The sequence below is a fragment of the Magnolia sinica genome, chromosome 13 (assembly GCF_029962835.1).
Source record: "Magnolia sinica isolate HGM2019 chromosome 13, MsV1, whole genome shotgun sequence".
Classification (NCBI taxonomy): Eukaryota; Viridiplantae; Streptophyta; class Magnoliopsida; order Magnoliales; family Magnoliaceae; genus Magnolia; species Magnolia sinica.
Genome location: NC_080585.1, coordinates 38,786,622 through 38,814,572, shown reverse-complemented (window position 1 = coordinate 38,814,572; position 27,951 = coordinate 38,786,622). Strand labels below are relative to the sequence as shown.

The window sequence follows — 27,951 nt, the reverse complement described above, 5'->3', positions numbered from 1 at the left end:
TCCGGTTGGTCGCACATGTTGGGTTTAAACTCGACATACCTAACCTTTTCAAAAGGGTGCTTAATGCACGACTTCGGAGTCTATATAAGGACTTCCATTCCAACTTCAAAAATACGAAAAATCATTTCTCCTCTTATAAAATTCTCTCTGTTCTAGTTTACTAATTTATAAGTGTTTGTTGTTGCTGAGTTCATCGCTGAGTCAACTACAAGTGGTTCGAGCCCGTGTCAAGTGAGTGCACTGCTGGGACCAGATCATAATCGTTGTATCCTGGAGGTCGATTGCTCTGAAAACCTGTTGCACTTGGGACGCTGTCCAAGGGGAGAAAATTCAATTTCAAGCCGAATGACTCACGTCACGCCTCCACTCAGTTCAATAAATCTTTTTTCTCAGATTTTATTTTCTTTTTTGATTCTTGATTTTTTATATAGTCTATTTAATTCAACATATATTCCAACACTGGTCATACTCCGACTGACGAGCAATCATAACTATGGTTAGACAATATGGATTTATATTTGTTGTTGTATTAGAACCTATGATAGAGGCCTTCAAAATCAATCAAAATGTAGGAAAATTGGGGATGGAATATGGTCTTGCTAGCTATTGGAACATTCTAGAATCTGGTTATTCTGGGCAATGGGAATCCATGATCGATGTGTTGCTGATTCAAATAAGATGTTATCAGTTGAAATACTCATCGGAGGGACATCACTTCTATTCAAATCATGTGTTTCACTAAGATTTCAAATAGCTCTCCCGGTTTCACTAGATATCTTGTGACTAGAATCCCTCTTTCTTCTGATCCAATTCCACCACTGCCAACCACAGTTATATTCCGACATGATAGACACACTCTTTAGATATTGGAACTACCCCCTTTAGATATTGGGAGAACTCAAGTACTCTCTTGCTTCATTTGATTATGTGGTGAGAAAAGAGTTTAGGAAGTTAAGAACCTATCATCAGTCCCTAATAGGCCTTAGCTGATAGGGGTGGATTTTAACCAGTTCCGTCTTCTTTAGAAAAGGAGGAAGAATGGGAGTTATATTGCAATGCAAGAATTTTAAGAACTTAGTAGGCAACTGTGTTCTCATAGATCTGGTCTTTGAAGGTAATCAATTCACTAAGTGTAGCAATAAAGTGGGGAACAATTGTATGGACCAGGCAGTTTTGAATGTGGTATGGCTGAATGATTTTAAAACAACATCAATTAATCATCTATCTAACAGAGTGATGGTTCATACATAAACGCTTTGACATTGGACACATGGCACATATCACCTCAATCCATCCGTCTAAGTTGTGAGAATCACATTAAATCGGTTATAATTCCAAAATTCAAATTGATTTAATGATACTAATCTCCACTTAATAAGCATTTACTCGTTGAATTTGGAGATTCTGTTTTCATTTAGCTCTCCATTATCTATTTATCACTCAGATTTTTAAAAAATATATATACTTAATATTGATGTTTAATATCCACATGAATCAAAGTCCATAACTAGTACGATTTATTTTGCATTCAAGGTATTTTACTCCACAATTTCTTAATGCCAGAGTATCAACCATCTCACTCTGCCAGAATATACAACTTTCTCTACTTTTGGAAAGTAAAAGGGCTTCGGTCATCCACACCCACCTAAGGAAAATGACCTAAATACCCTTTCTTTTCGGTAGATCCCTTATATGTACTTCAATAAGTTGGAATTAAACACAAAGCTACTCACATTATATATAGTAGAGATAAAATGTAATGGGGATTGAAACAAAAGTGAAAGATCTGAGAATTGCAAGATGATTTCCATTGATAAGTTAAACAGTACAAAGTTCATGTGGCTACAACAAAATTTCCCAATCATGTTTTAGGATAGTCCCCTATCATACATGGAACCATAGTTTGACGAAAGTGGCTCCCATCCGATGGCTCTCAGTATAGCATTTTTCTCTCACCTCACCACTGCAACTCTGGACAAGGATGAAAATTTGTACAGTATTTGTCGCCAACTTGTATACAAGTCTCAAAATTGGCTTTCTGTGTTTTTTTCTGCCTGTAACTATCTTATCTGAGGACGGGTTTTTGACGGACCTTTGAAAACTGAATGTCCCCATTGAGAACTGAACCGATGAACTGCTCAACCTCTTCAAACGCAAATTCATCCTTAAATACAGCAAACTTACCTTTCCGGGGCTTGTAAGCCACCAGGAGTTTGTCTGAGGACTTGAACCCAGACTTGTCGAAGGAGTTGAGAAATGCTGGCTGCTTCACACTGTCCAACAAACAGTATGTAACTGAATCTCGAGAGCTATAGTGTTGATTCTGTCGCCTTGAAAATGTCTTCTGGGAGACCTGAAATCACCAGAGAATATTTCATGAACACACAATCAAGCCTCAGAATCCACAAGATGCAACTGCTAGGTATTCTTCCCTAACGACCATTACATAATGATAACGGTGGGACCCATTACGTGATAGAGGGTTGTAATGCCTGGTCTAAAAAATGGCCCAAAACGGGCCTGTAACAGCCATGACAGCATTTATGGGTTCGTAAAGACCAATATGGGCCTGTAGCAGGCTGAAGCAGGGCAATACAGGGCTGGTACATTTTTTTCCTCTTAAAAAGTTTTGACTGTTACAGGACTGTAGCAGCTGTTATGGACCATATCACAACGGGCATTCATCCGGCCGTTACCATTACCAAATACCATGAGCAACTGGCACTTTGTATACACAAGCTTTCGGAAAAGTAATTCATATTTCAGAAAGCAGTACTCCATGAATGTTCTTAAAGGCAGAAATAAAAAAGAGAAGATGGGACTTTCTAGAGTCATCATCTTTTATCTTAAAATCCTTCGACACCCAACAAACTCACTGCTGTGAATTATGTGTCATAATTGAAAATGACAAAAAATAAAAATAAAAAAAATAAAAATAAATAAAAAAGAAGAAGATTTCTCAACAACTCATCAAGAATATTTTGAATGGGCCTTAGTTGGCCGGTCCTAATTGATCAACACATTCAACTAATCCCATCAGTCGCAAGGGATGGCCAATTAAATTGCATCCCTGGCAACCATGTATTCCTTTTTTCTTTTTTTTTTTAAAAAAATCATTAAAAGAACGAAAAGAAAAACCCACATCCAATCAACCATGAGCTAACCAATAGTTACTATTCAGAAACTACTGTACCGCCTGATTAGCCCATTGGACTTGGTTCCACAGAGAAGGAATTTATCAACACGATCATTGATGCATGTACTTACAGTGTATAAAATAGATTCTAGCTTCTCCTTTGCTTTGGACGATCTGTAAACACCAATAATGCATACAGCAGTGTTATCACCACAAACAGCACCCATATTTGAAAGTGTGAGATGAGGAATCTCTCTCTCTTCTGGTTCGGTCTGAGATGGACTTTTTGCTTGACTTGAAGTTGCCTTCTTGTTCTTTTTCTCAAAATTATCTAGTAAGGCTCTCAGCTCACTGATTCCAGATTTCAAATCTTTTATAGCACCAGTTCTCAGGACATGCTTCTCCCCATTACACAACCTACCAATCACAGCTGGAAGTGCATCGACTCCTAGCCTTTTCATCATTGGATCAGAAACATCATGGGCCTACATAAATAGGTGATACAGTTTATAAGATCTGAAACTACAAACATGAGGGAAAATCAGTAACTATGGGCATACCTCCGCATCGTAGAAAATGAAGTGCTTATGATACAAGCCACTGAGAGCACGCCAGATCACAGGTCTATCCTTCTTTGTCGAGAGTAGTAACACCTGAGGTAGGTTTTTCAAGGTGCTTGAGGAGAAATCAAAACGATTTAAGTCCACACGTTTCGAAAAGCTTGGCAACTGGTCTTGACAGAAGTTCTTCAAACTCTTGGCATCCAAATCACCTTTATATTCTACCAAAGAACCTCTATCACTTGTTTTATATGAATAAATGAATATCTGCGCTGATTTGGAGGGCCACATGCCAAGATCCTTGCAAAGAGTTTGCTCATTTTGGCAATTTATACTACCAGCCTGTCAAAAGATAAACATAAAAATATGGTATTTTTACATTAGGTAAGTCACACGTGAAAGATATGAACCTATAAAGAAAACACAAATGCAAGCATGTAGACTGGCCACACTGCCACAGACCTTTATTGCTCCTTGTAATGAACTTGCCACCTCCTCTATGATGGGTTCCAACATATGATATCCCCTCGCAGAAGGGGTGTAGAATAACAAAAGCCAAGTCAATCCTTCATCTTGTATTTCTTTCTTAAACACCTGCGAATTAACGGCCTGGATGTTCCCTGAAGAACTAAACCCAGAACTCGATCTGCCTGAGCCACTGAAACCACCAAACTGATTCCCGCCTTTCGTATTACCGCCAAAGATGTTGGAGAAAATGTCATTCAAGCCAAAACTAAATGAGCCCCTGCTAGCGCCAGGGTTCCCGAACGAGAAGGAGAAAGCCTCTGAATTTCCCTGCCCACCCATGTTCTGCCATCCATCGGGTCTAAATGTAAAATGATTATTTCCTTGGCCACCACTAGTAAAATAGGTGTATCCATCATGATCCCCATGACTGCCGCCATCAAATCTGGGGCTACCCTTCTCATCTCCATATAGATCATAATTCTTCCTCTTTTTTTCATCAGATAAAATTTCATATGCTGGATGACAAGTAAAAGTATTATCCATTAAACTAGTAGACAGAAAGCAATTGTTTGGAAGAGAGGCGGGGGAGGGAATCCACAGAATGCAATGATTGGAAAAACTCAAGGATATGATATGGTTGTAAACAATTTGGACAAGCTACTCCTCAATGCATACAAACAAGAGAGTGCCCCCTTTTCTCTAGTTAAAAAGGAATCAAATATTCGGCTACCCTTGTAATTTCAATATAACATACGACTTAGCATTATTCAGATCCTTGTTCAGATGAGACAAGGATATTCTGGCTTGTTTTTAATGATTGTTAACAAGGGCCAAGTTTACTACTCTTGCTATAAATGAAACATCAAGAATCTTTCCTGAATTCCATCAATAGAAGGATATGATATAAGCCAGAGGAACCATGCAAAGAAATTCAATTCAACACTCAATATAACCTGAAACAATTTGCAGACAAGCTTCCTTTGAACTTGGAACTTTTCTCATTCCATTTTCAAGCTGTACAAATTGGCCAAGAGGTTCTTGGAAACAAATAAGAAAGCATGCAATCATCGTACAAAATTTTTCTCCTAAAAGTTGAAGACATTTAGTGTGATTCTTTTATCAACTTGAGGTTAGAAATTTCAGCAACATTTCCGCTGTCTTTCTTCTAGTGCTTATGACTTGGTACTAATGGTACTCATTGCTCAAGACAACTGATGTGGAGAAAGTACATTTCATGGGATCAGGACTGAGTTGATCTTTCAGATCTCACTTTGTCCACATAGTAGCTCAGATGCAACAAAAGTAAGAATGTTTCTACATCAGCTGTTCCAGATTTGACAGCATTTGATAAAAAAAATTTAAGACTTGGTTTTTGATAAAACAGAAAAGGAGAACAATCACAAGTTATTTGCAATAATTAAACAGAAGTTGAGAAAGTTCTCAGACATGTCATAGGAAGCAAATAAGCGTATCACATAAACCCAGCCGAACAATTAGGGAATTGCAGTTGCATCTTCACTCACACACATTTATACATGCATACAACATTAGCAACACTAACATGCATTTATACATACATACAGCATTAGCAACAGTCACACATTTGTACATACATACAACATTAGCATCTTCACTCATATTGCAAAATGTAAAAGGGCACAGTTGAAGGGAAAGTGCTTTGGGACATAACAAAAGCAAAAAGGAAACTCTGCTATCAAGCAAACAAGCTACGTACCATTATTAATCTCAGCAAACTTCTCTTCCGCACCCTTGTTTTTGTTCTTGTCGGGGTGATATTGGAGAGAGAGCCTGATAAAGAAAAAGAACAGAAATTATCAAGTCAACCTGGCTCAATTAAGGGCCACAAAGAAGCAGACATTTCAAAATATTAATTGCTAAAAGCCATAATGGCCGTTATGGGAAAAAAAAAAGAAAAGAAAAGAAAAGAAGAAGACCCGGTTAAGGCCATTACAGCCCCCGTAACGGCCCCATAACAGTCTGTTACAGGGCCAATACAAGTGTTTTTGGACTTTTTTCAAAAAAAAAAAAGAAAAAAAAAGACCATAACAGCCATCACAGCCCCCGTAATGGCCGGTACACCCTGTATCATAAAGGTAATGGTGGTGGCCGTTACGGTCACCGTTACCGTTACGGAATACCTTGGGAATGACAAATGGTATACATTGTCTTTGGGGTTCTTGCCGAAGCATCATACCTCATTGCTCTTACCACCTGTATTCTTAACTTTTATCTCTTTGTTCTTACTTCTTGTATTCATATATTTCCTAACTGTAATGTCGCGATATATTGCAAAAAAAATAATCGACGATAATATTGTAAAATAAAAAAATGTGTATTCAAGTCACATATTATATCGCGCCTGTGGGAGAAAAGATATATCTGCAGATATACCAGCTGATATTTTAGATATTTTCAGACACAATGTATCACACCTGTGTGAGAAAAAAAAAAATATCAGCAGATATACCAGCTGATATTTTCTGCAGATATACCAGCTGATATTTTAGATATTTTCAGACACAATGTATCACACCTGTGTGAGAAAAATAAAATATCTGCAGATGTACCAGCTGATATTTTTGATATTTTCAAACACTAAATACAACAAATCTGGTCTATCGTGAGTGGTCCAGACATATTTAAGTAGGTTGTCATTTTGTTCGAGAAAAGGTAATGGTGAGATTGTTGACTGTGCCATTCACCTGTGATTGTTGATTGTGACATTCATCCAGTTAGAGAATCAATGGGCAGACATATTTAGGAAAGCTTCCAGTTGGCATAGAATTAAAGATATCTTGGGCAAGCTAGTGACATGCAATATCACCGATGCACCCGCCTAAGAGGGAGTGTTGGAAACGACACACGGTGTACATTTTCTTTCGTGCTCCGGTGAAGCACCATAACTCTTTGTTCTTATCTCTTGTATTCATATCTATATCTCTTTGTTTTCTCCGGTATTCTTATCTTTTGTAACCAACCCACTTATCTAATGCATGGTATTTTCACATTGGGCTTGAGTGGGGTTGGCCTGTGTGAAGTGGGGGCACACTCGGGGTGAGCGGCCCGTGCAAGGCGGGTGGCTCGTGTGAGGCGAGACCCATGTGGGGCCCATGAGGGGGGGTTCAGCTGGGAGCCTAACCTGGGCTATGAGATAAAGGGATTGATTCACCACGCTCTACCAGTTTGAGCTTTTAGAGAAAGTGGTTAGTTGTCCTGCATCATTATCTCCTCAAAGTTGAGCTTTATTATAAATAAGAGGCCAAGGAAGAGGAGCTCTTTAACTCTCAATTTTTTCTCCCATTCTCTCTTTTCCTCCTTGTTTGTTCATACCATAAATAAAATCATATGCCAAACGGAAGCATCACAAAACTTTAACATAATGGAGCAAATTAATAATATGAAAGTGACAACTCAAGGGCACCCGAGGAGACGATTGAGGCTGAGGCTGAGGCACTTAGGGAGGCTTAAGAATTTTCTCTAAGCAGTTTTCCAGCACAGTGATCATTGAAGGCGATTCTAAAAATGTCATATTTTGGGATCCATGGTAAACTCTGAGCCTTGGAAACTCGTGCATTTAATAATATCTCTCCCATTCCCTCTATCCTAAACATTGCATTTTCCCATGGGGGAAGAGAGGCTAATAAAAGATTGCAAATACTCCAGTGTTTTAAATAGCGAATGGCGAGTAGCATGGCGTTGGTGTGAGGCGTAAGCTACATAGTGTGTAGTGCTTCTAGATTTTTAATCAAGGTTGCGCTTGGTTGCACTAATTTCATGATATTCTGCACCAAATTAAACTGATTAATAATGGAATTTAACAAAATTTCATGATATTAGGTACAATTAAATGCAACCTAAAGTAATAAGAAAGTTTAATGATTAGGTATGAAGGTAAAGAAAGAGAAATGAAACTAATTCAATATTGTTACTTATATTATTTTACTAAAAGCATTGAAAAGAGTAATTAACTTTTATTGAAAATAGAAAAATGAAACAAATCATTGAAAACATTAATCGATTTTAATGTTGTAATTAAAAATGTAATGTGAGCTACGTAGTGTGTAGTGTAGTTTATTTAGTGTGTAGCGTATGCGAATTATCATGTACATCGGCTACATGCGACTTAAGCTATTTTCATGAGCTACGCTACATAGCGTAAGCTATCGGTATTAGTGGGTGTAACGGTGCCCACCGTTACCGATACGGATACGCTCCGTATCGGCCGATACGGGGGCGTAACGGCCGATACGGGGTGTGTAACGGTGCATTTTTTTTGGTCAAAAAATTATGGAAAACATCCATTAAATCCGGTGTATTCTAAATATTCTAAATATGCATTCATTTATAATTTGGAACATGTTTGTGGTGGTGTAACGGTCCACTCTTTAGTGAGAATGCTATATCGGGTTGTCTAATGGATTTATGAACCTGACAACCTGGAATTAATTGCAAACCTTTTATATTTAATTTTCTAACTATATAATATCTATATAAATTTACTATAATGAATGTAATACAAAAACATCTTATATTTTCAAGTTTTCCTTTTATTTATAATGCTAGCGCATTGCATACTTCATGACTCACATGCGTTTTATTTTAATATATAGAGTTTAGGGACTTTTGCATCCTATTATGTAATTCATATACCTAATAATTTGATATCATTTTCCCCCATAAATCTTTTTAAAAAATAAAATTAAATTGAGGTAAACCGTGTTATCGATTCGAGGCTGGTTTGGGGGACCATTTGATGCCCCAAACTAGCCTCAAATTAATGCAATCTATTGGTACTTATTCCACTAATGGATTGGTGGACATTTATTGGATAGTGAAAAATGAAAAATATCAAATGGTCCTATTTGAATAAACAAGTGTATGCAAACTAATGGTAAAAATTGTAGGAGTTATTTAATTTTGGGATTGTGACTTAGCAACAATCATCCCAAAATTTAATTGGTTAATTTTGAGTTGATATATACGTCATGTATAAATTTTTAGGGCCATGTACTGGGGTCCACTCGATTATGTATTATATATTCATGTCATCCATCCGTTTTGGCAACTCATTTAAGGGCATTGGAAAAAAATAAGGTAAATCCAGATCTCAGGTGGACCACTAGTGGGCTAGGCGGGCCACCTCGATGTATTTGTATATCAATGCCATCAATATGTTTGCCAACTCATTTTAAGGCATGGTCCAAAAATTCAGGTAAATATAAATCTTCGGTGGACCACTAGTGAGTATCCCTTTAAAAGTGGGGCCCACCTCAATGCATTTGTTGTATATCCATGTGGTCCATCCTTTTTGCCAACTTATTTTAGGGCATGGTCCAAAAAATGAGGTTGATCCAAACTTAGGTGAACCACAAAATAAGGATTTAATTCCCACCATTAAAAATTTGTTAAGACTTTTTTTTTTTTTGGATCAAGCTATTATTTGTGTTCTCCCTTCATCAAGGTCAAAGTCTATGTGACCTTATGAATAGGTTCGATGGAAAATAAACATTATAGTGGACGACATGGATATACCACACATAAATCAAGGTGGGGCCACTGCAAGTGCAGAGGCGGATTGCTTACTAAGTAACTCAGTATGCTAAGCGAAATGAGTAAACTCTGTGGGGTCCACTATAATTTATGTATTTTATCCAATCCATCCATACATTTTACCAGATGATTTTAGGGCCCTATCTAAAAAACGAAGCATATAAAAAGCTAAAATGGACCACACCACAGGAGACAGTGTGATTTGAATGTCTACCGTTGAAAATTTCTTAGGGGCCATAGAAGTTTTGGATCAAGCTTATATTTGTATTTTCCATTCATCAATGTTTGTATTATCTTATGAGAAGGTTGGATGACAAACAAACATCACTGTGGGGCCTAGCAAGGTTTCAATGGTGGAAATCATTATTTCCACTGTTTCATGTGGTATGGTCCACTTGAGCTTTGGATAAGCTTCAATTTTGGGCTCAACCCCTAGAATGAGCTGAAAAAGCCAATGGATGGCGTGGATAAACCACATACATTCACTGTGGGCGCAATCCGATTTCTGCAAGTGCACGCTGCAGCGTGCACTGCAGGTCCGCCGAACAGCCACGCAGTCCATTCGTTTTTCAAGAACGAAATGAAAAGAAGAGAGAGGGGGAAACCGAAAAGAAAAGAGGGAAAGGAGAGAGAGAGGGCCACAGTCGTAGCCGCGGCAGCCCGAGAAGAAGAAGAGGAAGAAGAAGAAGGAGAAGGAGAAGGAGAGAGAAAGAAAAAGGTAAGTTTTTTCCTTCTTTTTTTTTTTTTCCAATTTTTCCTATTTTCTTTAGGCCCATAATAGTTGTTATGGTACTGTAACGGCCGTTACGGCCCCGTAACAGCCGTTACGAGCACAAAAAAAGGGATGGCCGTTACAACCCCATAACACGTAACGGTCACGGCCGTTAGCGTTACGTATTAGCCGAAACGTAACCGTTTTTTAACACCTTGTAAGCTACACACTATATAACATAGCTATTTAAAACACTGAGATGTTGTTGTTAAAGGGGTAAATTGTGAGCCTTGATGTATTAGGACTTATTTCCCCCTCTGACTTTCCTTCAATAAAAGTTTAATTGTAAAAGGTAAAAATACAAATAGAAGTAACCATGGTGTGCCGTAAAGGTAACGGTGGCAACCATTACACGTTATGGGGTCATAACGGCTGTAATAGCCGTTGGAAAAAATTACCCATAATTGTCATTAACGGCACGTTGCATCCCCTATAAAGGCCATAACAGCCCCGTTATGGTCAGTTACGGGATAGATACATGTTTTCTATACTTTTTAATCAACATTATGGGGCAGAAACATATTTTTTGGGTTTTTATTTTTCAATTTAAAAAAAAAAAAAAAAGATACCGTATTGGCCGTTACAGGGACTGTAACAGCCGTTACAACCCGTATCGTAAAGGTAACGGGGGTAGCCGTTACAACCACCATTACCGTTACAGAACACCTTGGAAGTAACACATACTTGTGGAAAGCCTTTTGAATCTCTCGTTGATTCGCATTTCGCTCGACCCCAAGAACCTGAAAAGAATAGGCATTTGATCACCATATAACTATTTAACTAAAACATATAGAACCTCATTAAAATTGCTAACCATCCTTGACACAAAAAGGAATGTGTAAGAGATAAGAAGAAAAAATGATTTCATGTATTTTATGATACCACATAAAATGGCAGCGAGTAATGCACAGTGCAAGCCACATGCATGTGGGTCAATCCAATCATCCAAACCATGGACCCTACCATGGATGGAGCATTCCCAAAAAATGGAACAGTGAATTTGATCTTAACCATCTGATTTTAGTCACCAAAGAAATTTAGATTGCAGACAATTTTCTTTTTGACTGTCCATTTGAATGGCTACAATTAGATGGTTAAGGCCAAAAGATCATTTGATCAATGCGATTTTTGGTATACTCTTTTTATAATGGGGCCCACATTTTGGAAGGTTATATGCCATACACGTACACGGTATGCCACAAATTTTATTTTATTTTTTTGAAATGCATGCCGCATCCTAACCGTAAATGGATAAATCACATCCATTTAATATGGTATGGCAGATGAAATGCTAACAATTCTAGGTTTTTAAAAAAAGGATTTTTGAATTCATTTCCTACCAAGAGAAGAAAGTTGCATGCTTTCAGTACTAGCGACAGGCTTTCTTGGCAGGAAAAAAAAACCAGTATAATGTTTTGCATATAGTAGCACAAAGCATGAGGTGAACAGATTTGGGGGCAGAAATGGAAAGTGTTTACTTCAAATGTTACCATGTGTAAACACCAAAAAAAAAAAAAAGAAGATGAAGAGCAGAAGTGCTGGTTCAGAGGGCGAGTGGGAGCAGAACCTTGAGTAGAAGGTCCATGCAATTAAATTCCCACTTCCTCGGCCTTTGACAGAAAGAAACCCTACTTTGTAACAGCTCAGTTACCATTTTCATTTCGGTGGGCACTCCGTTTTCCCACTGGAACAAAACTTCTCAGTGCTTCAGCCATTCTTTCTTTACATTTCAGAAAAAGATGCATGAACTGTTTGAGAAAAAGAAGAAAATGACAAACCCTTTTCTCACTTCTCTTTCCCATTCGTGATGCGTGGAGGATTATTTCAGGGGAAAATATACATCATTGATAGAGCAACAGTTGATAAAGAAGGAACCAGATTTGGGTGTGGAAATGCAAAGTGTTCACTTCAAATGTTACCATGTGTAAACACCAAAATAATAATAATAATAATAAGAGCAAAAGTGCTGGCTGGTTCAGAGAGGGAGTGGGAGCAGAACCTTGAGTAGAAGACCCATACAATTAAATTCCCACTTCCTGTGTCTTTGACAGAAAGAAACCCCACTTTGTAACAGCTCAGTTACCATTTTCATATTGGTGGGCACTCCATTTTTCCTACTGGAACAAAACCTCTCAGTGCTTCAGCCATTCTGCCTTTACATTTTAAGAAAAAAGAGGCATGAAATGTTTGAGAAAAAGAAAATGAGACTTCTGTTTTCTCACTTCTCTTTACCATTTGTGATGTTTGGAAGATTATTTCAGGGGTAAATGAAAATGGATGATAAAGCAACAGTTGATAAAGAAGTCACATATTGGAAGGCTAGGATCTTTTGAAGTGAAAACTTAAGATGTCTACCACTGATTTTTTGGCACCAAACAGGTTAATGGTTTGGATCAACTAAGCACCGGCTCCACTTGAACCAACACACAAGGACAACATATGTGAAAATCATGATATTGGAGGGCTAGGACATTCCAAAGTCTACTACTTTATTAAGGGTGTTCACCATCTGTGGTGAGGCTGTCAAGCTAATAGTTAGGATCAACTAATCATGGGCCCCATTTTTATAATGCCAATTACAACAAGAAAACATCCAATCACTAAGCTTGACCATACATTATGTGGGGGCCATCTTCAATTGGCCATGAGTCTTTGAAATCGCTTTCACTAGACGACCCTAGCCATCTATCAATGGTCCAGACTGATTATATCTAGGTCTGATAATTAATAAGGATCTTCCATCATATGGCTCCCACCCATGATTGCCACAGACTCTCAATGATCACTTAGCTTGGACAACTCTAACCAGATGATCGAAGGCCTGAAAAATAGCCAGTCCTCATAGATTTTATTGGACAATGTCCAGTCATTGATCTAGATCGTCCACCATGTGAGGCAACCTTTGAACACGTGCCACTCATGAATCGATTTGACCAGACGATCCGAACTATCCGATCATTGGTCAATAAACTGGATGGTCTAGGATTGATTATGTGAAAGAAGTGTGATCATTAATCCCCTACCATGTCAGCGACCTTTCACTTCCCAAGACTCTCAATGATCAATTTGATTGATCGAATCTAACCATTCCGCCAATGGCCAAAAAATTGGATGGTCTTGATTGATCATATTGAAGAATATCCATCCACTGAACTGGATCATCTGTCATGTCAATCTACACCTTGATTGCTTGTGCTTCTCAGGAATCACTTTGACTGGAAATCCTGACAATGCCTGATTTAGCTTGTGTGAGATTGGACCATTAATTGTGTCAGCCCCACCGTGATTATTGACCAAAGATAGGTTGCACAACTTGTTGGGTTTGCAGCATGTGTGAGGAATACAGATTGTACTGAAATCGGGAGAGTTTCTGATCAATGTCCAAAGCTTTCCAAGTTTAAACACCAAATTTTTAGGTCCCAATGAGGAAATCATTTTGGTTTTTTTTTTCCAAGGAAACCAGGCCAATGAAAATGTGTTCCATATGGGTGCACTAATGGCAGAAATCTAGTTTTTCATGGAACCAATTTTAAGTTCTCTTTTCCCACCTCCCAAGTAGGCCCTAACGTAACAGCCTGTTTGGTTCGTGGGATTAAATGGTTTGGAATTGTATTAGATGGGATTAACACCATTATTACACAATGATTGCATGTCTAGAAACACCATGGTATTTTGACCATCCAATCCCCATGTTTGGGATAAAATTCTTGCTGTGGGAAAAATACTGAATTAAGCAAAACCCCATTTGATGGACACCATGGAACTGTAATCAATGAACCAAATTCACAACAGTCACTTGTACACGTATATAACTAAAATGTCACATGTAAAGGGCATATATGGATAGATGGCATGGATAAAACACATACATCAACGTGGCGCCCACATGTGTAATGGATTTCAAAGTACATCGGGAATCCTGCATGGGACCAAATGCAATTCCATCCCACGTAATCCTAACCCCTCCCATCCTCCCCAAACGCCAGATGGAATTTGCATGGGATCAAATGCAATTCCATCCCACCTAATCCCATCTAAGCCCACCTACCAAACAGGCCCTGAAGGACTAGTGGGCTGCTAAAGGCACTGAAAAATGCGAGCTAAAATGGCCAAAACACTGCAGTGGAGATTTTCTGGCCACAATGGACTGAAACAAACCATGTGGGTTGCAAGAACATAAATCTAAATTTCTATGGAATGTGGAAACCTGTTTTCCACATTCTCTTTTCATGCTTCCCAAGAGGGTGCTAAAACACTTTTAAAGGCATTGAAGAATGCAAGAAAGAATCCGAAAAGGAATATGCTCCCAAAGCATGCTGAAACATGGGGAAATGCCTGTGAGCCTAAAACATGTCAAAATTTTAGACCAAATGAAACAAGAGGTTAATGTTGTTGTCTCGATGACAAGAATGAACCATTTCAGCTGTTTTGTATTATGAAACAAAATTGACAGCTATTCATTTTGATGCCTGGGAAACTTCACTTACAATAAAGGCGTTTACGGACATTGAAGGCTTCCATTCTTTAGATAAAGGGTTTACATACAAAAATCTGAATATTCTGTTGTCCATTTGGTAGGCTGGAACATACTTTTCAAAAAAGGTGGGTCAACCTGAGACATGCACAATCAACCCAGCCAGGTCATCAGCCTGGTTAATGTGTTGGGAAAACCTGGCACACCATGGTTTGCATGTGACTCGGCCCATAGTTTACTGGGTTGACTCTGGACTCGATTGACATTCAATCGAGTTTTCAACCGAGTCGACCCAAGGAATAGAAGAAGATGGAGAAAAACAAGAGAGAGAGAGAGAGAGAGAGAGAGAGAGAGAGAGAGAGAGAGAGAGAGAGAGCAGAAGGAAAAATGAGGGAAGATGAAAGAAGGAATAGGAAAGAGAGAAAAGAGTGTCTTTGCAACAGTCACCTTTTGGGCAAGCTCATCTTCCTTTTTTTCTTGGAGTTTGTGAAGAGACATGTTTGTCCATGGAATTTCGTGTGTTATCAAACAGCCCCACACATCCAAATGACATCAATTGAAACCCTCGACCGGGATTTAAAGATCCACAGACATGCACTTCTCCTTGCAAACCCTACCCACAAATCCAAATGACCTCTATAGGTAGAAGGCATTAATCCTTCCAACTCATTGAGAGTTTGCTTTGTTAGGGAAATTTGTTGTAGTAGTCCAGTAAACCATAACTGGGAAATTTGTATTGCCAATGTATCAATATCACCATTGTATTGCCAATATTTTCAACTGTGTAAATTCCATGCGTATCAGCAATATTTCAATAATTTCGCCGAGGTATCAATATCACCAAAAATCTGTTTATTAAAAGAAATTTCATTTCAGAATTTTGATGGGCGTATGGTTGTATGCAATGTTCAAATTTGCTGACGATAGTATTGATAATATCGCGATATTATCGTTATCGCAACATGGACAATATCAAGACTATAATCTTTCGTTTCCTTTCTAATTGTCGATGATTTCTTTCATGACACATCATGTTGTTGATATTCTGAAATATCAATGGATGTTTAGATGGAAGGTTGGATGGTTGGATGGATAGATGGGATAGTTGGATGGGTAGATGGGATGGATGGGATGGATGGGATGATTCTTATGATAATACATGCTTTTAGCCTCCATTAAATAGAAACTTATTATGTTATGTATGCATTCTTTTGGCAATTTTTTTAATTCCTAAATATGCAAATTTGTGTATTTTAGCATCTCCTGAAGTTTCACTGAAAAATTCCATCATTTTCCACATGTCACCCCGCATTTCCTGTTATCAGCAATATTGATATTGTTTCCGTATCTCTGGCCAGCGAAATTTGTAGCAATACTGACACTTCGAACACTGTTTGCAACAAAGATCAAGATGGCTCTGATAAGAAGGGAACCATTGACTAGGATTGAAAGGTTTCAAAGAAGGATAGAGGAAGACTAAAAAGGACTTGGATTTAGGTCAAATGGATGAGAAGGCTTGTTCGCTTACCAAGGGCTTTAGGGGTCATTTGGTAGTAGCTAAGGTTTTTACACCAGTATTTTAAATAGCGGTAGCATGTTGTGTAAGCTACATGATACTTCAATTTTCTAATTTAAAAATATGAATATATATATATATATATATATATATATATATATATATATATAGAAGTAAGAAAAAAATATAAAAAAGCCAAAAAGATGATTCATGTGAAATTTTTTTCAAGTATAAGCATGCTCAAACAAGTTATTAATCATCATTTATCAAAAATCAATCCACATATATAAACCAAATCAAATCATTATCACATCAACAACTTTCTAAGCAAACCACTGAAATTAATAATATTTAATTGAAACCACAAGTCACAAGTATGAAAAGAAATTAAAATCCCACAAGTTGAGATTATTATTAAGTACAAAAAAATACATTTTTTGTGTGTTTTTAACATATATTCATTCAATGATATATCATACATTCTTTGAGAAGAAGAAGAAGAAGAAGAAGAAGAAGCCTTTATGGTCAAACCAGCATAATGGCCTTGCATCATTGCCAATACAAGGAACACCAGTTATATCTGTTGATACAACCTGGTTTTTAATAGACCAGTTCACCCCCATATTGCATAATAGGAATGGACAGTTGTATTATAAACAATAAAAACCACACGTATTCACTACATATGCTAAGTTGTGCATGCGATGCATGTGCCACGTGTGAATTGTACATCATGAAGCACCCCCTATGTGCCCATGCTCTAGCCTACAACTTCAACCACCCTACATGATGCATGTGTCACGTGTGAACTGTAAATCATGAAGCACCCCATATGTGCCACATGCTCCAGCCTACAACTTCAACCACCCTACATGCACTATATATGTCATCGCATATTTTCAAGCACCATGCAACACATGCGAAGGTTCAACATGCATATGCAATCACAACACGTGCTAAATAATTCTTCCTCACTCTAGGTGCTTGACAAATAGTATAAGCATAACTAGCCTAAGATGGCATGACATGGCTAGACAAGACCTAGACGAGCTTGACCTAGGTAGGCTGTCCATGGCTAGACTTTTGTTGCTACCAAACTGGTCTTTAGATAAGATTGTCTAGTGAAACGGTTAATTAAACCAATCCCAATAACCAAGATCCCATGTCAGTTCACAGTACTGTAATCAAAGAGAAGAAAAGGCATCATCAAACTTAAAACATTCCTTAGATATCATGTGTCAAAAATTACAAACAACATTGGCATTTCCAAAAGCATTGAATAGTGCATGATTCAAAATGTGGGCTAGAAGTGCAAGGTCATCGAGAAAATTAGTTGGTCACTCATATTCCATTCATCCAAAAGTCCACCACAACTCTATCTCAGTCAAGCACCTTGCACACCCCTGCAAAACCCCTTAGAAAGACAAACAATAAAGGCACCAAGCAATCCATGAGAAAGAAACACATCGTAAATACTCTATTGGTATCATTGTCAATACTTTCCTAGATGCACAAGCCCATTAAAACAGTATATGTTTGAGGTATTTAATCAATTCCATACTATAAAAATATTGTAGAGCTAGACCTAGTAACCTAGCCGCAACATTCAGGTATGAGGCACCTTTTTGTGATCCAAACCATTCATCGAGTGGATTCCAATGGGGATAGGGCTGGTGCTAAAAGAACGCTCCCTCCAGGAAATTCTAGCCATCCAATCCTCGGCTCATAAATGGATGGTAAAAGACCACTAATGGTTATGGCACATGCAATGCACGTTGAGAGAGGAAGTGAATTGGCAGGGCATGGTAACATATGTTCAGGTGTATGGTAGCTGTGTGGGGCCAACTATGATTTGTGTGCACCATCCAACCCATCCATTAGAAAACACTTCCCATGTTAGGCCTATGTGCCAAAACCCAGCTTGATCCGTAACCCGTAACTTTGGTGTGCCGCAGCAAAGAAAAATGGCAGGCATTGGGGAGGGTGACACTCACCATAGAAAGTCTCAAATGGAATATGGTTCCACCATGCAGGGGCGGCTCTAAGGGGTAAGCAAGTGAGGCAATCGCCTAAGGCCCCCTAACTATGAAGGCCCTATATTATAGTAAAATTAAAATTTCTTAATTATGAAGGTCTTATATTATAGCAAAATTTAAAATTAAGAAGAAGAAAAAAAAAAAAAGCCTAAAATTTTTGAAATAAAACTTATTGAAATGCCTACAAAATAAGAACATCTAAAAATTAGTTTACAAATTTGAAATTGAAAATAAAAAACAAATCCTAGAAACTAGCACTATCAATAATAACAGTAACTCTATCGTCTCTTTTCAAAATAATAGCATCATTCCCAATAAATTCTTCTCCTAAAACCTAGGACCACAACTTCCTACTTTATTGCTAATTAAGTTCTCAAAAAATTAATTATAACGTTATTTTTCTAAATTAAATTCTAACTTCATTTTTCTAAAAAGGCAAGAAGCAAATTTATGGTTTAATTTTGAATTTATTATTATTTTTTTATTTTTTAAACTAAAAAGCTTCATTTTTATGACTTGCCTAAGGCCCTCAAAAATGTTGAGCCACCCCTGCCACCATGTTGTGTATGTGCCATCCAACACATTCATCAGGACAGCCCCACTAGGATGAAAGGACTATATTGGTCTTAGGCATGATCATATAGTGCTCCCTGTGCCTCTTGAGTTCAGGATCAGGATTATCATTTAGATCTACAGTTAAAATGAGGACGTTTAAACGATTCAAGGTTTGGATTCCACCTACAGATCATAGTTTGACTCTCACACAGCTTGAATGTACAGTATTACCACACTCAACCAATGTCTCAGAGTTTTTCTCATAGGAAAAGCCGAGAAAAGAGAGGAAGAGTTGATGAACAGCCGCATGGCAATCTCTAGGAAACTACCTAAAGGCCCATTTCTTTTACCTAAAAGCCCCCTCATGTCCTTTAATAACCCAAACTTCTAACCACTCCTAAAACTAGTTGATAGGGAAAAATAAATAAATTGTTCCTTGTTAATGTCGTTATATGTAAAAGAGATATAGCCAGCAGCATCTTCCAACAGTAAAAAATTAAAAAAACAAATAAATAATAAATAATAAAAACCAATTCGGATGGCCTGGACTGTTCGATGGAGAAGATTTTTTATCCATCACTCATCCACTGCTTGGCTCAATGCCAACTTCCAACAAGACCAAATGGTCACCCAAACAGGGAAACACCATCAGTTCAATGTAAGCATTGTGGAATACCCATCCATCAAGAAATTTCAAGGCCCTTCAATGCCGTCCATTACTCTCATTCCCACTTCTACACCTTGATAGAAAAAACCCAAGATCCAAAACTCAAAATCCCAAACAATGATATGAAAATCCCAAATTCTACACCTCATAGAAAAAACCCAACACCCAAAACTCAAAATCCCAAACAATGGATCGAAAATCCTAAATGCCAGCAGCTCTTCCACCCAAATCAATTTAGATAGTTTTCTTTATTTTTATTTTCCTCCAACCTGAAAAAGCATCCAACATCCGTCCACCGCTGTAAAATGCCAATCCTGCATAGCACGATTCCCTTTTTCCACACCACTCGAAATGGATAGCGAAACCAAATGCAATCGGATTGAGATTCGAAGAACATCCAAACACACTCTTTATTCAAGCAAGAAAATCAAGAAAATACATAAATCTAAACGAATGAAAAAAAACCCATCGTATATATACGATCTTTCTACGTAGAGAGAGAGAGAGAGAGAGAGAGAGAGAGAGAGAGAGAGAGATTGTAATACCTTGTAAGGATCGACGGCTTTAGCTTCGTGGACGGAGAATAATAATGAGAAGAAGAAGAGGAACAGAAGCATCAAATGGCGAATGGTTTTCATATTCGATAGCTCGTGTTTTGAATTTTCTTTTTCGAAATTGAAATGTTTCACTTTCTTCTTCTAATTTGGATTGATTTGGATTCTCTGAAATGAAGGAAAAACCAAAAGGGGGGTTTATGTTGGAGGGAGAGAGAGGGAGAGAGGCGTCGAGAGGCTTCGGCCGTTGAGACACGTGGCGGATTTCTACGCTTCCAACGAGCTTGTCCAATGGGATTTCAAGAAAATAAATGCGCACATGCAGCGGTTGTTTGTAAACTTTCATCTACACCCGTTAGTTTGCAGCTTATGACGTGGGTAGGATATCCCATCCGTGGAAGATGGACTCCAATTGCGCACAGCACCGACGTCGTACTGTGGTACGCTGGAAAAGCTCTGTGGGCCCACCATCATATATGTGTTTTCTCTATGCCGTCCATCCATTTTGCCAGCTTATTTTAAGAAATGAACCCAAAAAAAAGGATGTAGATCCATATCTAAGGTGGAACACACCGTAAGAAACAGCGTTGATTGAATCCTCTAACGTGTAACACACCGTTGAAACCTCGCAGTTAGAATCTTACTGGCGGCTAGGGGTGCACCAAACTGGTAGAACTGGTTAACCGGACCATAACTGATCAGAGCGCACATTTTTCTAGTTTCCAAATGAAAGAACTGGTTAGTTATATTTGATTCTAGGCTTGGGGTTATATTGAACTGAATTTGGACATGAACCGGACCGTATAACCAAACTCTGGAACCGAACTTGGAACCTGATCTTTTGGTCAATAAATATTTAAATTTTATTTTTTTAAAAAAAGATAAAAATTTATACCATTCATCAAATGAATCACAACACAAATAGACATGGGCACCGAAATTATTTTGGGAACACGAAAGGGTCATTAAAAAAAAAAATATCCATGACAAGATTATTCATTGCCAAAATTTTTAGTAAAGGAGCTTAGGCTGGATTATAATTTAATAAAAAAAAAATCATGCAATTAGGTTGGATTATAAAAAGTCTAGAATGGTAGAACCGAACTAGTTTTTACAGTCCAGTTCCAATTTAGTTCTAGGGTGCAAACAGTTTAGTTCTAGTTCTAGTTTTCCTTAAACCGTTGAGAACGGCTTAGTTCTGATTTCACCTCAAAACTGGACTGAACCGAACCGTGTGTACCCATATTAGGGGCACAAAAGTTTTGGATCAAGTTAATATTGATATTTGTATCTTCAATTCATTCATGTCCATGTAACCTATGTTGGGGGGACTGCGGAAGCACACAAAGATGAATTTAAAGAAGCAATCCAATTGCACAACACAAGCACAAAGAAAACACATCAATTTAACATGGAAAAATCCTTACGGAAAGAAACCACTACACAAAGCGATAAATGAACACTATGAAAGCAGAAATTACAAATGAAGAGAGCTTACCCGATTCGAATAACCTCGAATCAAACCCTTGCTACACCCTTGAAACCCTAGAATTTTTTGTCCCAATCCCGTTTACACACACACACACACACACACACACACACACACACAATATATATCCTTCGAAGGCAATCAAGGTTACGTCAATGGCATCGAAACCATGTCGATGGCATCGAATTAACACCTAAATAGTCTAGAGACAAGATATGAAAATCCGATTTTCTTCGATTGCATCGAGCCATCTTCGATGTTATCGAACACTCATCGATGGCATTGAAAAAACACTCAATTGTCCAGCAATCAATTGAAGAAAATCTAGAAATACTCGATGGGATCGAGCATTGTTCGATGTCATTGAGAATGGCATTGAATAATCTGTCGATGTCATCGACATGCCCTGATTCTGACTTGATCTAAGACATCAAGAAACAACAATCTCCACCATGTATTTAATCTTTAAACGTGTAGTTTCTTGTCCTCTTCTCTTATCTCTACCTCGCATCAAGCTCCACCATTGCTTCTCGTGTACACTCAGTTCTCTTTTTATGCCATCACCGAGCCTAAAGAAGTTGCACAGAACTTGAACTTCTCTGTAAGAACAACCTTGGTGAGCATGTCCACCGAATTCACACTGGTGTGGATCTTATCCAGAATTATGCCTCATTTTTCAAGCACCTGTCAGATAAAATGGTGATGAATATCAATGTGTTTAGTATGGAAATGGTAAACAAAGTTTTTAACTAAATTGGTAGTGCTCTCGCTGTCACAATTAACCAGCATGACCTCCTGCTGAAGCCTCAACTGATTTATCATGCCTCTTAAGCAAACACCTTCCTTAAAACACTTCTATTACTGTCATATACTCTGTTTTTGTTGTAAAAAAAGCCACCACAGACTGAAGCTTTGACATCCAACTGATTACTCCACTTGCCAGTACAAACGAGTAACCTGAAATTGACTTTCTGAAATCCACACTGCGTATGCAGTCTGAATCCACATACCCTACCAACTTTGCCCTTGTCTTCTCAAAAGTTAAGACGTAGTCTTTTATACATCGAATGTATCGAAATAGTCATTTCACCACTTCCCAATATTGCTTGTCGAGGTTTGACATATATCTACTCACAACACCGACTGCCTGTGAAATATATGGTCTTGTTCAGACCATGACATACATTAAACTGCTAACAACATTCGAATAAGGACACGAGATATCCTGTTTTTCCTCATTTGATTTAGAATATTGTTCCGAGAAAAGCTTGAAATGATTCGCGTGGGGAACGCTCACTGACTTTGCCTTTTCCATCCCATACTTAATCAACAACTTCTCAAGATATTCCACCTGTGATTACCAAAGCTTGCTCCTATTCTTATATCTATGATTATCTGTATCGAGAACCCTCTTTCTAGCGCCCAGATCTTTCATCTCGAATGTCCCTGATAACTGAGTCTTCAGTACATCGGTTTTAGACATATCATGACTAACAATCAACCTATCATTAATATACAATACTAGGATGATGAATTTGTCATCACTTAGTGTCTTGTAATAGATACAATGATCGTATTGACTCCGAGTGAATTTTTAACTCAACATGAAATAATCAAATTTTTTATACCACTGCCTGGGCAACTGTTTCAGGTCGTACAATGACCTCATTAACCTGCAAACTTTATTATCTGCCCCTTTAACTTTGTAATCCTCTAGTTGATTCATGTAGATCTACTCTTCTAACTCCCCATATACAAATACTTTCTTTACGTCTATCTATTCCAGCTCAAGATTGTATTGGTCAACCAATACCAGCATGAATATGATAGACACTTGCTTAACCACTAACGCGAATATTTCTGTGAAGTTAATTCATTCTCTTTGAGCATAACCCTTCGCCAACAGCCTCGCTTTGTATATATCCTATTTTATTTTGAATAATCACTTGCATCCGATCACTTTTCGGCCCACTGGAAGCTTTAGCAGCTCTCATATGTTGTTTTTGTGCAGCAAGTTCATCTCATCATCCATTACTGCATTCCACTTTTCTGTATCAAGCTCATCAAAGTCCTCCTAAATAGTAGACGGGTCTCCCTTATCTGTAATGAAGGCATATGCGATATTGAATCGTCCTTATATCTTTCCGGTAACCTGTGATCTTGCAGTGAATTTCTTCTCACAGGTGGTTTCTTCACTTGCTCATGTACCTTTGTTTGCATATCTGTCTTTGCCTGAGTATCACCTGTGTCAATTTGAACGTCAACGACCAACCTCTCTAGTTCCTTTTGCTCATCCTAACCATTCTTGTGGAGTAGGGAGCTTTCGTCGAACTTGACGTCACGGCTAGTGATGATTTTCCGTGTGACCTTGTCATACAACCTGTAACCTTTCACACCAACACCATAGGTAATAAAATTGTACTTTTTGACTCTATGTTCTAGCTTATCACTCTTAACTGACGGTACATAAGAGTAAGCTTCACAACTAAATATGCACAAATTTGAGTAGTCAACCTTATAGCCATTCCATACTTCTTCTAGAATCTTGTAGTTAATTGCCATAAAAGGGGACCGATTTACCAAATACCAGGTCGTGTTAACAGCCTCATTCCATAGGTCCTTACCTAACCCGGCATTACTAATCATGCATCGGACCCTCTTCAAAAGAGTCTGATTCATCCGTTAAGTCATTCTGTTTGCTCGGGTGTGTGATGCACCGTGTTGTGCCTAATGATCCATTCATCTTTACAATATTCATTGAAAGTAAATTCATCATCATTATCAGTCCTTAAAATCTTTATTTTTTGTCATGTCTATTTTTTCCATCATGGTAATCCATTGTTTGAATTTGGTGAAAACTTCATATTTATCTTTTATGAAATAAACCCAAACTTTACGGGAATAGTCGCCAATGAATGTAACAAACCATGATGACTCTTCAATAGAAACTATGGGCAATGATCTCTATACGTCAGAGTACACATAATTAAGTACTCCCTTACAAACATGTTTTTTCAGATTTAAAAAATAATCTAAATTGTTTACCATATATACAATGCTCGTATATATTTAAATCATAATTTTAAAATATTAGAATTAAATAACGATCGAAAAGTACCTTCATGCCCTGCTTACTCATATGGCCCAGACAAACATGTCACATACGTACAAACGTGAAATTTGATACAATCGCTACAACTCCACCTATTAAAGTGCTCCCGATCAACCTATAAAGATTATTGTGCCTTTGCGTTGTAATAACCACGAGTGCCCATTTTGAAACTTTAAGGACACCATTAAAATCGGTGAACTTGTATCCTATTACTTTGAGTGCATCGTGAGAAATTAAACTCTTCTCCATATTAAGAACGTGCCTCACCTCAGTCAAGGTACACTCCATCCCATCGAATATCTTGATGTGTACCATACCAACAGCCACAACGTTATAGGCATTATCATTGCCCATAAATACTTGTCCATCATCTCACTCCCTGTAACTGGTGAACCAACTCTAATGAAGAGTCATGTAATACAAAGCCCTTGTGTGAAGGATCCACTCATCTCTACGATCATTGTACAAGTGTCTGATCATAGACACTAACAACACATCACCTCCGTCTGTCTCTTCATTAGACGTGGCAATGTTGGCCTCCCTGAAAGAAGCTTCTGAGTTTTTTTTCTTCGACTTAGGATTTGTATAATCCTTCTTCGTATGCTCAACCATCCCACAGTTCCAGCATTTTAATTTGTCATTGCCCTTGCCCTTGGTTTGGATCTTTACCGAGAAGATCCTGTATCTTGCTCAGTATTACTGTCCATCATAAGCAATGCATCAGTAGAGGCCCCCATGCTACTGTTTTTCTTTCTCATGGTCTTTCCTTGAATGGATGAGATAACGGTGTCCACTTTAAGGGATGTATTACTGATGCACAACGAGTCCCTGAAAGACTAATACGATGTTGGAAGTGAATTCAGCAAAATACATGCCTGATATTCATCTTTGACCACTCCTCCATGTCTAATAACTTACAAATTAACTTGTTAAAATTACTGATGTGGGCTTTCACATCTCCACCATTTGCCATCCTAAAGATGAACAACTGCAACTTCAAGTATAGGCGACTTTGAAGGGACTTGAGCTTATATTTGTGCTATTCTTTCATCAAGTTTAACTGTAATCATTAGTTTTTGAATTCAACCAAAATATAGGCATTTATATGACATTATCTAAAACAAAAATCATTATGGAAGTGGGCTAAAGAACCAGCAGCCTTATTTCTACTATTGAAACCAAATACATGTTTAGTAAATGATTATAAAAAACCTTGATTTTTTGGGTATATGCATGCACAAAAAAAACTGTAAATATAACATATAAGTAACTCAAATTTAACAGTCCAACTTGGATGGATTATCTATCCAAATAATAACCTTATCTTCATATTTAGTTGATTGGTGTATATTAATGGTTTCCACGGTCGCGGTGGAAAGCCATTGATTAGTTGTATTCAATGAAGAAATTTAATTAATGAGAAGTTAGAATTATTTGATCAATATGATTTTGAGATGGTCAAATGATTATTGTGGGCCCTGTGTAATGTGAATTTTTGAGTTCCCAACTTTCAACTACTATACATGTAACGTCTTGGAAAAATCCGTACAACAACCCGAGCACCACCTCAAGCAGAAATCACTAAGGACCAAATCCTTTAGAAATTAAGCGAGAATTAACTAGTGCTAAACTAGGTTATCTGTGGAATTATCACTAATCACTTTAAATACGATCTGCAAGACCTAAAACGAGTAGAACCACTAACGTTATATTACCAAAAAAACTTAGGATCCATCTCAAAACCCAGTTGCTCTCGGGAGCATCATGAAACTTCGTATCGGACCTCGATCGCACGTCGAAAGTCCAATTGCCTCAAAAACTATACGGTTATGACCGCATTATTAGACTTGACAACCAGTTCGGAAATTAAGTCCTAATAATACCCAGAAACGCACAACTTGAGCCCGGAGCGAAGTGTGTGAGAAACGCGAATATCTTTAGGAAATAAATTAAAACTTAAGTAAATTGAGTCATTCATTTGTAGGCCAAATCTAAGGATTCAGACTGTCAGAATCTAACCCAATTACACCCTCGGATCATAAAAAATTTTCAACACAGGTCAGTGTACTTGTGACCCTGATCGAATACTGATGACCGTTGAACTGAAATTGGTCCCCCGCGGTCGATCCATTGATCCGATTGGGCAGAGATCTTAGCCTAAGCTAGATCCAACATCAAGAAGCTTAAGTCTGACCGCATGTGAAAAAGGGGCCTCCAGAATAGCTCCGTTAGACCGAAACGGCCAGTCTTTGGCTATAACCTAAGTATACCATGGCCCTGGGGCCATTCCCCATTCCTATCAGTTCTGGGCCTTTATAAGGGCCTAAACCCACCCCTCTCTCATTCCATACGAATTCATAACCCTAGGAGAGAGAAGAGAGAGAAAAGAGAAGAAGAAAGTGAGGAGAAGAGAGAGAGTGTGGGATCTTTCCCTGCCACTCCATGTGCTTTACCACATCGTCTGTATCGCTATTTCGGCGATTCCGACTCTGTTCGTAGGTAAGAAATCCTAACCCTAATCTGTTTTAGGGATACAAGTAGAGGGAATGCTAAAGTAGCTAACCTATTCCATGATATAGGTTGCCGTTGTGCCGTAGGCGAGGATTTAGTGTTTAAACTGAGTTTGTTAAGAGTCTATCGACAAAAGGTGCGGACTATAAACATTTAGGTTATGGTTTTCAAGGCTTTCAATGTCAGTTAATGATTTATGACTGACTTGAGTGCTATCACATATGCGTAATTAGGATGTTTCAACATATTACATATATATATATAGGTTAGGCTATTTCGAATGCATTCTAAGTGTTTGTTAAAATGTTTGAATGAATATGGAATTATGTTTTGTACTTGCTATGATTATTGATTGTTAATACATGATCGTTGTGCGTGTGGAAACTCATATGTAGGAGGATTCGCTATAACATGTGTTTTAACTGATTTATTACATGTAGGTAATATGTGTAGACTAAGTGTTTGATAAAATGCCTGAAAGAGAAAATGATAGTTTAAATGTGTGCAATGAGGGTGTTGAGATAGGATTC

The 27,951-nt window shown here is 37.9% G+C and overlaps 1 protein-coding gene across 2 annotated transcripts; it reads right to left on the bottom strand.

Annotated features, from left to right (window-relative positions):
- Positions 1-1,780: 1,780 nt before the first annotated feature.
- Positions 1,781-20,490, bottom strand: LOC131223624 (dnaJ protein ERDJ3A). Of its 2 annotated transcripts, none has more exons than XM_058219074.1 (7): positions 20,301-20,490; positions 11,192-11,247; positions 5,900-5,973; positions 4,159-4,679; positions 3,697-4,038; positions 3,268-3,621; positions 1,781-2,353 (listed from the first exon to the last, which is right to left on the bottom strand). In XM_058219074.1, exons 1-7 carry the CDS (start codon positions 20,391-20,393, stop codon positions 2,066-2,068), a joined length of 1,728 nt encoding a protein of 575 aa, XP_058075057.1. In that variant the 5' UTR covers positions 20,394-20,490; the 3' UTR covers positions 1,781-2,065. The 2 variants fall into 2 exon arrangements, with proteins under 2 accessions (XP_058075057.1, XP_058075058.1); XM_058219075.1 differs by lacking the exon at positions 20,301-20,490 and adding an exon at positions 12,507-12,608.
- Between the last annotated feature and the right edge of the window lie 7,461 nt (positions 20,491-27,951).

Excerpts from the sequence above, each read along its gene's own strand:
- LOC131223624 (XM_058219074.1), bottom strand. The coding sequence starts at position 20,393 with ATGAAAACCATTCGCCATTTGATGCTTCTGTTCCTCTTCTTCTTCTCA. Across the intron at positions 11,248-20,300 it reads AAGCCGTCGATCCTTACAAG|GTTCTTGGGGTCGAGCGAAA; the intron begins GTATTACAATCT and ends TATTCTTTTCAG. Across the intron at positions 5,974-11,191 it reads ATTCAAAAGGCTTTCCACAA|GCTCTCTCTCCAATATCACC; the intron begins GTATGTGTTACT and ends TTTCTTTATCAG.